Here is a 13160-nt window from a genome sequence, read left to right on the forward strand (position 1 = left end):
TTTCTATTGGCTTAAGATAAACATTTGACCGCAATATTTGTAATGCATAAAATCCGCCATCTCCAAAAAGAAAAAAAGGAAAAAAAAATCAATAAAAATCTCAGCTTCTCATCGAGTGTGGCGACGACGACGACGATCCGTTTGCAGATTCTCATCAAAATTCGATTCTTCTTCCGTTGACGGTGTTGCAATGGTTTACATAACATCGTGGGACGAATTCGTTGAGAGAAAAGTACAGTTGTTCCGTGCCGATCCTGAATCTGTATGTTAACTTTACTCTCCCATTTTTTCTCTACCTCTTACTCTTATTACTGTCATTGTTATTAAATAAATGGAAATTTGGTCTGATTAACACTGTTAGGGTTTACTAAATATCAGTTGTGATTGTTACTGATTTTTTTGTGGTCTCTTTTTCCGGATTTGGATCGGGGGGACCTAGACTCGGTATTGCATGAAGTACCGGCATTGTGATGGTAAATTGGTTTTGAAGGTTACTGATAACAAAGAGGTTTGAATTGCATTCCCTAATTGCGTGGATTGTTGACTTTGTTTGATTCCATTGTCATGGTGAAGTGTTATTTGATGTTTATTGCCGAAGAATTAGGTTAGATTTGGGATTAATTTAAAAGATGTCTGAGAATTTGACCATCTGTTTTCCTTGAATGGATTTGCTCATGTGTATTATGTTGATAATTTACTTGAGATTCTATCTGTTTTAGCTCTCTTGATGGAAGTGCAGCAATGATTTCCTTGTTCTATTTTTCTGTTGGTTTGTTCTTTATTAGTTTCTGAATAAGCTGTATGAGGAAACTTCCTTTTCTGTTAACAGTTTGGATTGTTACCATGCCTTTTGAATTGAGACTAAGAAAATTGATGCCATATTGTTGAGGGACATAGAAACTACAAAACTCTTGATCATAGATAATGGAGACCTAGGTTTCTTGATATAGCCTTATTAACCTGGTCTGCATAACCCCTTGATAAAGTTGCTAGAAATACCGTCTTCTTAGTTTACTATCTTTTTTGCAGCCAAGTTATCTAGACTATACAGAAGAAATAGCAATTAAATTGTTTTTTTTTTTTTTTCATTTCTGGCCCCAAATTAGAGAAAATGCTATTACACATTTGACTATTTCATTATTAGTAATAATGCATGAGTGAATCTTGCTAGTGCCTTTATGCTATATTTGCCAGTTTTATTCTAACTCGTAGAAGGAGAAGAAAGGCAAGGAAACTTGCATTGAAGAACTTTAGGAAGCCATTTAAATGAGGTTAACATTAAATGGTGAAGTGATGCAGTTTGGTTTTTTGAGAACTATAAAATTCCTCAATATTTATGCTTGCTTTCTCTGAAAACTGAGTTGCTCTGTTGTGTTTAGATAAGTTTGTAGGAGGCGTTAAACTGATTTCTTTAACCTGCAAATTTTGGTATGTACTTGAAACCACAAATTGAAAGGTGATGAATGGCATAAAAATTTAGCCTGTCAGTTATATCTAATTTATGTGTCATTGGATGATCAATTCATTGGTTCAGGATTTCGGAACCTTTATCTTTCTTTTACTGTTTGATATATTTCACTTTTTATATGGGTGGATTTTCAACATAATCCTTTTTATTTTCTTTATGCAGCCAGTGTAAAACCTTTTATCTTCTTTTTCTTTTAACAATCTTTTCTTTTAAAGTAAATTTATATTTCTTGTCACAAATTTAACAAAAAAAAAGCAAATATATACCATGCATTCTTTGGTACCATATTAACTAACTCTTTTAAGACTTTCATCAGTCAATATTGCTGTCACTTTGACTTGGAAGAAGTATGCAAACAACAACAACACACTTAGCCTTATATCCCATACTTTGGGGTCGGCTGTATGAAAAACCAAATAAGAGAATCAGGTTAAGTTGTAGTTTGAATCTTTTTGCGCCACTCCTTTCTATCAACAACCACCTTTTCATCTAATTCTTTAACCATCATATCGTTTTTTATTACTTGCATCCATATCTTTCACAGTCTACCTTTAGATGTTTTGATCTCTCCTAGATGTTTCGACTCAATTCTCCTAATCGGTGCACAGCTAGGCCTACGCTTCACATGTCCAAACCATCGTAAACAGTCCTCTCTCATCTTTTTTTCAATTTGGACTACCCCTAATTTTTCTCGAATCTTTTCATTTCTGATTTTGTCTCTTCTAATCTTAACACACATCCATCTAAGCATCCTCATCTCCGCTACGTTCATTTTCTTCTCATATTGTTTCTTAACAGCCCAACAGTCAGTTTCATATAGTAATGCAGGCCTTATAGTTGTTTTGTACAATTTTGTTTTTAACTTTAAAGGCATGTTGTGATCACATAAAACACCTGAAGCACTTTGCCACCTCGTCCATCCTGCTTGAATCCTATGTTTGACATCTGCTTCTATCTTAGTATCACTCTAAATAATTGATCCCAAATATCGAAACTGCCTACTCTTTGGTACTTCTTCACCATCCAACTTAATCACACTAGTACCCACTTCCTTGTGACTACTAAACTTGCATTCCATATATTTAGTTTTAGATTTACTTAATTTAAAACCTTGAGATTCCAATGTATTCTTCCATAATTCTAATTTTGTATTAAAGGCATCACAAGTTTCAGCAACTAAGACTATATCATTGGCAAATAACATACACCATGGCACCTTATCTTGGATTTGTCTATTGAGTTCATCCATAACTAATGCAAAAAGGAAAGGACTTAGTGCTGAGCCTTTATGTAATCCTTAGGTAATAGGGAAGCTATCTGTCATGCTCCCAACCATCCTCACATTCGTTACCACTCCTTCATGCATATCTTTAATTATGTTGATCTACTTTAAAAGTACTCATTTTTCATTAAGGCCCACCAAAGCACCTATTGAGGAACTTTATCATAAGCTTTCTCCAAGTCGATAAAAGCCATATGTAGATCTTTCTTTCTCACCTGATAACCCTCCAATTAAATCCTCAAAAAGTGTATCGCCTTTGTTGTGGAGTGTCCTGGCATAAACCCAAATTGGTTTTTGGAAATAATGACCTCACGTCGTAACTTACATTCAGTTACTCTTTCCCAAAGTTTCATAGTATGACTCATAAGTTTTATTCCTTGATAGTTCGAATAATCTTGTACATCACCTTTATTCTTGTATAAAGGCACGAGAGTGCTCTTCCTCCATTCTTTTGGCATCTTTTGGGTGTGCCAAATTTTGTTGAAAAGATCCGTCAACCATCTTATCCCTATTTCACCCAAGCATTTCCAAACTTCAATCGGGATTCCGTCTGGTCCTACAGTTTTCTTTAGTCTCATCCTTCTCAAAGCCTTTTTAAGTTTGTAGCTTTTAATATTACACTTAAGCACATGATTTACATCCTGTGAAGGTATGTACAACCCACCTATATCATGCTCAAAATTGCAATTAAAGAGATTATCAAAATAATCTCTCCATCTTTTTTAATCTCCTCATACTTCGTTAAAACTCTTCTTTCCTTGCCTTTGATGCATCTAATGCTATTAAGATCTCTACTCTTCTTATCCCTCATCTTAGCAATTTTGAGCAAGTTCTTTTTCTCCAACTCTTGTCTTTATTTTTTCTATATAACTCCTTATGGATCCTACTCTTTGTGTCTTGAATAGCCTTCTTGGTTTGTTTTTTTGCTATCCTATACTTCCGATAACTCTCCTCATCCCTATTATTCCATAAATTTTTATTACACTCCCACTTAGCTTTAATTGCCTTTTTCACATCCTCATTCAACCACCAAGATTTCTCTTCTAATGGTGCCTTACCCCTAGATTTGTCAAGTGTCTCTTTAGCAATCCTTTGAATTCTAGATGTAATATACTTGGAAGAAGTATGTAATGTTAATAATTGCAATTCTTATCATAACGTCTTTATAGCTTTTTCGGTTTGAAGGGTTAGTGATAGTTTGATAATTGATGATATGATGGTAGAAAAGGATCAATGGGTAATTCAAAACCTGAATATCTCAAGCTTAAGCATAGAAGAGCACAATTGAAGCCTACTCCAATCATCTATGGTTTTTGGGTTTAGAACTTAGTACTAATGTCCAATGTGGCAAACTGGCAATGTGCTACGAGGACCATGGTTGGATAAGGACATACGGTGTAGGATGTAATGGATAAGAATCCAATGTTGCTTGAATATCTAAATTTGAATATATAAGTGCAAGTGAAGCCTCCACCTATCAGCTAATAGCTTCTAAACTGGATCAAAGGCCCAGAGCTGTTGAGGGATCTTATAAAAGTTAGTATAACGAGTTTGTTGGAAAAATATGATACATTAGGCAATCACAATTAAATCTCAGTTCTGCTTCTGTCCTCCTCCTAATGTCTTTCCAATCTCCTCACCAAGTCTGATATTCATACCTAGTGTACATGTATTTTTTTTTTTTAATTTTTCACTTTCTACTGTCTTTTAGGGACTTGGGCCAGGCCCTGACATGAGTTTCGGAGCTCGGGCATATCATGGCCGAAATTTTATTTTATGAATAAAATTTATTTTTTATTTGATTTTAATTTTAAAATATATTTAAATAATAAATATTTTCATTTCCTTAAATATTAAAAAAAAAGGCCTCTTGGACCCGACAGGCTGAGCGGTCCTACACAAGACTTTTGAATGGCAGATTGGGCCTGGCCTGGCCCATGGACAGGTTTGGAACCCGTACTCTAAAGTATTTATTTAAGTAGTATTTTAGGTTTGTTTAAGACAGAACCGGTCAGTTGATAATTGAGACTTTCGAACGGGGATCTATGACATCTGGATTTGATGTTACCCTACTTCTATTATGCTATATATGGTATGGGATTTGCTTATGATGAACTATTTTGCTGGTTATTAGTGCCTCAAGTTCAAGACAGATCAAGCACAGGAGGCCAAGAAAATGGAGAAACTGAACAATATATTCTTCACTTTGATGGCTTGGGGGGCACCTGACGGTATTGTTCTTCATTTCTTTGTAATAAAATTCACTCATCTGTGTTCATATGTAGCAAAACACGAATCATCATTATTGGATGTAGGTCATGTGGCAATTAAATACATGATATTCAAAATTTTTCCTCTTGAGGAGCCCAAAAAGAGGTGGGGGGTGGGGGTGGCGGAGGGGAGCATAATATTTTCTTTTTAAGAAGCCAATGAGTTTTGCTAGGATGTCCATGCTCCTGACAATACTTTTCTGTTAAATGTCTTAGAAGTTGAAAGTGGTACAAAATCCCTATGGAGTTTCTTTTAGATATACAACGAAAAAACAAAATTAATAATCTAGTTGAATTGGATTGGATTCCAAAGATCAGACAGTGGAAAAGAAGCCCCCTAAGACGGATGCCATTGAAATGTGGGCCATGGCATGGAGTTTATTTATTGTTATTAACAACTTTTTCCAACATTTTCTTTTATTATTTATATGCGTATTTTTGGTTTTGCGTCTGGATGCTCTAACTAGTTAGCATTCTTCCTTTTGATGCAGTGGATATGTCAGAAATTACAGGGAAAGAACAGATGGTAGCACAGCCAGCAAAGAAGGGAAGGGGAAGAAAACAGTAGCTTGATTTTCAGGTAGACACATAGGATTTTTGAACAAATATTATAGGAAATGATGAATTTTAGAAATTTTGTGACTTCTAATTTGAAAATGCTCAGATTGTCAAATTTTTCCTGCAAAATTTTAACAAGAGTTATTTTTTATTTTCTGAATTGCATCGAATACAGATTCACTTTCTGTAGATCAAGCTGCAAGTAATCATTATGTTCCCCTTAGCGGTGGGATTTAGGCTCTCTCTATCCATCACTAAAACCATAGAAAAGGGTCGGTGGACCATCTCTGTTTTTGCTTCTCCAGGACGCAGAAATCGTCATGATCCTTGAATTTTTCCCGATTCTCCATCTGAATCTTCTGATATCGTCACTTGAAGCGTGGCATGGAGTAATGCCAACCCCTAGGAAACAACCCTTTCACCCTAATAAATCTGCAAAAGAACCAAAATCTCTTTTCTTTTCAGCATTCGTACAGAACCGTGTATTCACTGTACACCGGTGTGAATGTGTAGTCAATTTTTTAGGCAGCCCTGGTTTATCCTTCTGCCGAGGTCTGAGTTCAGACTGATAAAACCTGTTTTAATAGTGCTGTAATAATAATGAATCGCTTTGTTGATTGATTGTGTAAACCTCGAGGCACAAGTGACGTATATGATTTATACGGTGTCATGGTCCGGCTGTGGCGAGCCTTCGTCTTGTCATGACTGATCTTAAGTTAGCAACTAATGAACTCTTGTGATCGAGACAATGGTTCTAGAGCAGTGACCGTGCGGTGTCAGCTCGAAAGCATGTTATTGATTGAGTGTGTGGCTAGTGTGTGCACTAGTCTTAAGATGGGGGAATAAGTACGGAATAGTGTGCGGTAGATATGGTAGTTCTTATTTTTATATCATGTTTTATGTTGTGTGGCATATATAATGATATAAATATAACATAAATAATAAAATATATTTAAATTTTAAAATAAATTTTATATATTTAATATTTTATGTTATATGGGATATGATACGATTAATATGTGTATAATTAATTCGTTTAAATATGATAGGAATAAACATGAATAATATGAATAATACGAATATTATAAATAGACACAATTAATATTGATATATACAAATAGATATGATTAATATTAATATATATAAAAATATGATTAAAATAATAAATAATTATAAATTATTCATCATTTATTATTTAATAAATTGCGTATATTAATAATATAAAAAAATACTTACATATTAAAAAAAATTTAATACTCATTTAATATATATTTAATATAGTTTTTTAATTTTAATTTAAATTACATAATTATATTAATTTTTAATATCAAATTTAAAATGATAAAATATTAAAGATTAAAGAATAAAATAATAATGCATAAGATTAGTATTAATATTTATATTGTATTTATATTATTAATATAAAACAATTAAATGTTTAAAATAATTTTTATATGAAATTAAATATCTAATTAAGTATCATAATTAAAATATTAAAAATTAAAATAATCTTTATATGTATTTTTATTAAAGCACTTATAATTTTTTTCATATCATTTTTGTATTTTATCACTGTGTCATATCTAAAATTGTTAAGTCTAGTATATAGGCACCATGGATCTTGGTAACTAGTTGGGTGCTATGGTCGAAGTCGCGTGCATGCACCCTCAAATGAGTCGGTAGAGCAACGAGCAGAATTTTAGAATCATGGTGGCCAAGAGGCAAATCATTGGGCCTGAGTTAGCTGAAAAGGGCTTTAAGATGGATGGGGAGAAAAGTGTCTCCATTTCAAATATTCTTACGATTCTTGATAGCAGAGTTGTAAAATCTCTTACATTTTTTATAAAAGAACGTCTGGTGTTAACTCTCTCCCACTCATTTGGCTTGCAAGTGGATGAGCACTTATCAGTGTAAAGTGAGCTTCTCTTAGGCACATTGGTGTTTAAGTGGATGAGCATCATGTGGCACAATGTCTTTTTAGGTCAAGGTAAATCAGAGAATAGTAGGGGTCGATAGGTTTTATATCACGTCGTTGTGTTATACCGTAGGGTTAAAAAGTAACATTGGTTATGTCCTTCGATTTTTCCTCCTTAAGCTAAATCGATTAGTAAACAAGGATCATGAAATGGTGTTTGCATAGAATGAGTACTGTCGAGCCTAAAAGATGAGCATGCTAGCAGGCAAACATGCTGCTAGACCCTCATGACGATCAATAGAGGTGTGTTGCGGTTGGGGTAGCACATCTGAGTTCCACTAAGTGGGACAGACATGATGTCAGATGTCTATCATATGTGCAGGCAACCTAAAATAAGGTTAAAAATTGAGGTATTAAGATAAAAGTTTCTTGGGAATAAGATGAGCCTGAAAAGGTTTCAGGCTGGCTATTGACTAGCATTCATGTAATACCTTTGAATTCGGGCACTAAAACTTCGTATAATGCATGTAGGCATAGTATTGGATTATTACCATGCTAGAGGAAGATATCATCATAAAAATTATGGCTACACACCCCTATGTGAATTCGATGAGAGTCGGTGCTCAAGATCTTATGTCTGTGGGCATGGATAGGTGCTCGGGGTCACCTTAAGATTTGTGGGCTGACGATATGATGAGAGTTGAGCTCTTTTCTATTGAGTTTGAGAATATTGCATGCGACCCTACAAGATCTAAGCCAATAAAAGCTCACAAGTATATGGTTTAAAAGATCGATAACGTGCTATTCGTAGAGAAATAAATTAAAAAAAGGTTGACCTCGACTATGAATAGTTTTATTGTCGCACAGACACGTGATTTCGATATAAAAAATGTACGACCCGTGACAGTTGGTATCAGAACTTAACTTAGCTTAGCGATGGGACCAAAGCTGCCCAAGTGTGGGCATGATATCAATAAATTAAGAAGGTGCTAAGCTCAAAAGAGAGCTATCAAGGCGAGATCAAGTTATTATGGCTATATGGGCTTAAGAATGAGCCATCGATGCAATTCGTGAGAAAATTGATCTTTATGGAAAGCCTTTAAGTAGGCTTTTGGATGCTTAGCAAAAAGGCATAGGAGTTTAGCCTCACCTAGTGAAGGGTGTTGGCTTATATGGGCATAAGATGCCCTTCGGATTGCACTTGATTATGAGATCCAAATGCGAAAAAGATTACATGAAATGGTATTATGTAAGGGCATGAGAGCCAAAACGAGTTTTATCATAAGGGACATGAGTTATTCATATTAAGATAATATTACTAACGTGTGCATTTATGAAATGCTACAGATGCCCTAGCTGGGGTATGAGCCAAGTATTTATGGTCCAAGCTTGAAGAATTCTACAAAGGTAAACGAGTTTGAATTGGTTAAGGATTGAAGCTATAAGTTGATGATGGTCAGTGGACCATGAATTTTGGTGGTCAGTGGACCACGAGATTGTGTTAGTTAATGGATTGTGCTTCTGTTAGCTGAGAAAAAAGGTCTTATGAGTTGTGGTGGTTAGTGAAACACAATGTTGTTTAGTTTGTGAAGCAAGCAAGTGCCAGTTGGCCAATTGATAAGGCCATGAGTTGTATAGGTCAGATGATAGATCAAGTTAAGTAAGCCGATGGTATTGAGATTCGAGTTACATCCAATCAATGGATTGGATGAGTTTGAGTAAGATAGAATTAAGCCAATTAGGATTGTGGAACCTTTTAAGTAAATGCCAGCCAATGAGATGGCCTTAAGTCCGAGTAAATCTGTGGACCTTGAGTATTGAATAGGTTAGTGAAACTTGGGATTGAACAAGTTAGGAAACCTTATGTTTAGAATAGATCAACGGGTTTTTGAGCTTTGTATGGGCTTTGAGTTACCTTTTGAACTATGTTAGAGTCAAGGCAGATAATTGTTGGAACCTTTATTGAGGCATGGTTGCTTGTAGAGTCGAGCTGAATTTGAGTAAAAATAAAAGAGCATTGAGTTTACATGTGGTAATGAGCTAAGGCAGTAGAGCCTATAAGTTTTTTTAGTATGGGATTGAGTTCGAGATAATGAGTGTTAAGGTGCTGCCACAATGGCTAGTTAGCCAGAGAGCCATACATAGAGAGACAACCTTGGAGGGGTTGAAAAGACTCAAGTTATGAGATAATTAAAGTTTTTGAATGCCACCATGCTAGGATCTCTTGTAGGTGGTGTCGTATGAGTGTTGTTATTCTAAGCACCATGTCCAGAGGGACGTATCAAAAAGTTGGTGCTGTAGACGAATAGTTGGTGTGATAGGTTATGTCCAATAGAGCATACTAATGTATGGCAAAACAGGTGGTCATTCACTGACTAAGGGTCAAGATCGATAAGGGTACCTTCAGGTTGTAACATGATGTGATTATGGGTGAAGCAATGTAGTGGCATAAATAAAAAATTGATTGAGTGTCTATCATATGTGGAATCAGCACAATAGTGTATTGGAGCTGGGATGAGACTCATCGATAGCAGCAATGAACAAGTACTTTGTGTGGTGCCTTATGTGATAGGATATTCACCTAATCCTTGAGGGCATAAGTGAGGGACATATGCAAAAATGTCAACTATGTGTAACAAGAAAGTTGGGTGTGGTCTTGGTGTCGATGAAAGCATCAACATAGCAAGTGAAGGAGAGTGTCATGGTTAGGCCTTGTTGAGCTTTGGTCCTACCATGATTAACCTTAAGCTGAGCAGCAGACGAGGCATTTATGATCGGGACAGTGGTTTTAGAGCAATGGGTGAACGGTGTAAGCCCGATAGCATGTTGCTGATTAAGCATGCAACAATGTGTGCCCTAGTCCTAAGATAAAAGGATAAGTACGGGGTAATATGCAGGTACCTTGGAGCCTGGTACCTAGTTGGGTGCTGTCGTGCATCCTCGAATTGGTTGGTAGAGCAATGAGCAGAATCTTAGAATCATAGTGGCCAAAAAGCTGGTCACTAGGCCTTAAGTTAGCTGAAGAGGGCCCTAAGATGGTTAGAGAGAAAAGTGCCCCCATTTTTTATATTCTTACAGTTCCTAGTAGTAGAGTTGTGAAATCTTTTATGCTTTCTATAGGGGGACATCTAGTATTAGCTTTTTACCACCTCTTTGGCTAGCAAGCAAGCGGGGCCTTGTTAGTCTGAAATTAGCTAATCGTACGCACATGTGGTGTTTAGTTGGATAGGTATCATCGAGTCATAAATGTGGTATGATGTCTCCTCAAGTCATGGTAAACCTGACGACGGTTGGGATCGACAGGCCTTATTTTATGCCGTTGCATTAGACCATAAGATTAGATGGTATCATTCGCTATGCCCCTCGATTTTCCTTTTTTAAGTCGAATTGATCAGTAACCAAGGATCATGAGATGGTGTTTACATAGTAAGGACACTATTGAGCTAGAGGGATGAGTGGGCTAGCAGGCAAGCATGCTACTAGACCCTTGTGGCACTCGATAGAGGTGTGCTGCGACTGGGGTAGCACACCTGAGTTTTATGAGGTAAGACGAGCATGATGTTGGGTGTTCATCATGTGTGCAGGCAGCCTAAACTAAGGCTAAGGGCCAAGGCCCTAAGATAAAAGTTTCATGAGAATAAGACGAGCTTAGAGGGGCTCTAGGCTGGCTACTAACTAGCATTCGTGTGGTGCCTTTAGGTTCAAGCATTGGAGCTTGCATATAATGCATGTGAGCATGATGTTGGGTTCTTACCATGCTAGATGGAGATATCATCATGAGAACCCGGACTACATATCCCTATGTGAATTTGAGGAGGGTTAGTGCTCAAGACTTTATACTTGTGGGCATGGGCGGATGCTCGAGGCCACCCTGGGATTTATGGGCTGGCAATATGATAGGAGTTGGATTCCTTTCTATTGAGCTTAGGAATGTTGCATACAACCTTATGAGGTCTGAGCTAATAAGAGCTCATGAGTATGCGGTTTAAAGAATTGATAACGTGCTGTCTATAAAGAAATGAACTCGAAAAAAATTGATCTTGACTATAAATAATCTTGGTGTCATACATACACGTGTTTTCAATATATGAAACGCGCATCCCGTGATAGGCAGCCTCCACTAAACTCGTGAGGTGGGCTCAGCAAGATATTTCATGGACGCATATGTTGAGACTGTTTGTCTGTTGTTTAAAAGCTTTGATCGCAAAAGGAAGAGTTTGGTTGAAATTCAGACCAAAACTTCCCATGCAAACATTGACATTAGCAAAGATACAAAATATTTCGATGTCCCACCAGAGCTAATTCACAACTACGTTTAAAAGACGAGAACAATTGTTTTCTTTTTCATGGGTGGGAGACAGACAAGCCCTCTTGCTCCCTCGGTTTATCGTCTCGTTTCACCGGTAACGTTTATTAAAAAAGTAAAGTAAAATAGAAAGAGGCCAAAGCCAAACCGTGCAAAAATCATTTGGCAAATTCTAATCATGCCTTACCTCTGAAGCTCCTCACCTCCTCAGTTCTCAGATCCCAACGCATTTGTCTGCTACTCTACTTTCCTTTGCTTTATCTCACTAAAAAGATAAAAGGGGTTTTAATCCATGTGCCGAGAAAAAGCTGGTGAAATCCCAACACTTTTACTCCGCCTGAGAATAGTTCGACTACTATTTGAAAAAGGGTAAATAAAAAAAAAAAATGAAAGGTCGTGGAAAAATATTCTCCTACTAAAGGGACAGATGGACATGAAGTTTTTGGTGGGTGTAACCTGAGACAGTGCATTATTTCTTTCTTTATCAAGGTGGGTATATCCGTATATATGTTTGAGAAGGCTGGTGGGGCTTCCACCTTCCGGGAAGCTCTGGTTTTGAAAACCAAACATATTCTACCCTAAAATGGTGATTTTATTCACACAAATGACACTATCCAATGAACGTTTGGGCTAAAGGGTTTTTCTGTCTGGTTCAATTCCTTCATCTGGAAAACAAAGAGAATTCGACCATGATTTGGATGAAGATTTTTATTAGTTGTAGAAAGACCATGCTTTTAGGAAGAATATTATGCCATCAAAGATAACCAAATGTGCACAAAAGAATTAAAAAGAAAAGTTGACAGCACATTTCACCATGCAATAGCGCTCAAAAAGGTGTTGAGATGATGATGAAAATTCAGAGTTTATGTGTTTACTATTCAGTAACAAATAATAAAAGATTTCCTGCTTTCATAACTATTTGCTTTATTCTTTTGGATAAAGTTATATATTCAAAGTTAAAAACTTTGTAGTAACCTCGTGTGAATTACCCCTTGCTTTACTGCTTTTCCAACTTTATTTCTAATGAATGATTATATATGCTTTGATTCGCATGTTTTCACTTTCCTTTTTCCCTTTTTCTCCGTGATTCTAAAAGAATAAATGTCATGAACATATATATTGCACTCAAACGTTGGATGCATGTTCGATTTGATGAGTTTGAAATTTTAGATTGCTGATCACAGCTTTATTTTGTCTATAAAGCTAAAATATAAAAAAGATAATTTACACTTTGTCAAGGACCGTTTTCTTGACCAAATAGAAACGCTTACAGTTCTAACTCCATCTTCAGTAAAAAGGAGGCAAGAAAAAAAAAGTGACAATGATTTTAATTAGAATGAAATGACATTATCTTATTTATT

At 36.1% G+C, this 13160-nt stretch overlaps 1 protein-coding gene across 1 annotated transcript; it reads left to right on the forward strand.

Annotated features, from left to right (window-relative positions):
- The first annotated feature begins 49 nt into the window (after positions 1 to 49).
- Positions 50 to 6195, forward strand: LOC111305258 (signal recognition particle 9 kDa protein-like). Its single transcript, XM_022902615.2, has 5 exons — positions 50 to 262; positions 440 to 508; positions 4885 to 4981; positions 5512 to 5600; positions 5754 to 6195. Exons 1-4 carry the CDS (start codon positions 191 to 193, stop codon positions 5586 to 5588), a joined length of 315 nt encoding a protein of 104 aa, XP_022758350.2. The 5' UTR covers positions 50 to 190; the 3' UTR covers positions 5589 to 5600; positions 5754 to 6195.
- The last annotated feature ends 6965 nt before the right edge of the window (positions 6196 to 13160 follow it).

This window comes from Durio zibethinus, chromosome 21, assembly GCF_047325235.1.
Source record: "Durio zibethinus cultivar Kanyao isolate XHJ-2024 chromosome 21, ASM4732523v1, whole genome shotgun sequence".
NCBI lineage: Eukaryota > Viridiplantae > Streptophyta > Magnoliopsida > Malvales > Malvaceae > Durio > Durio zibethinus.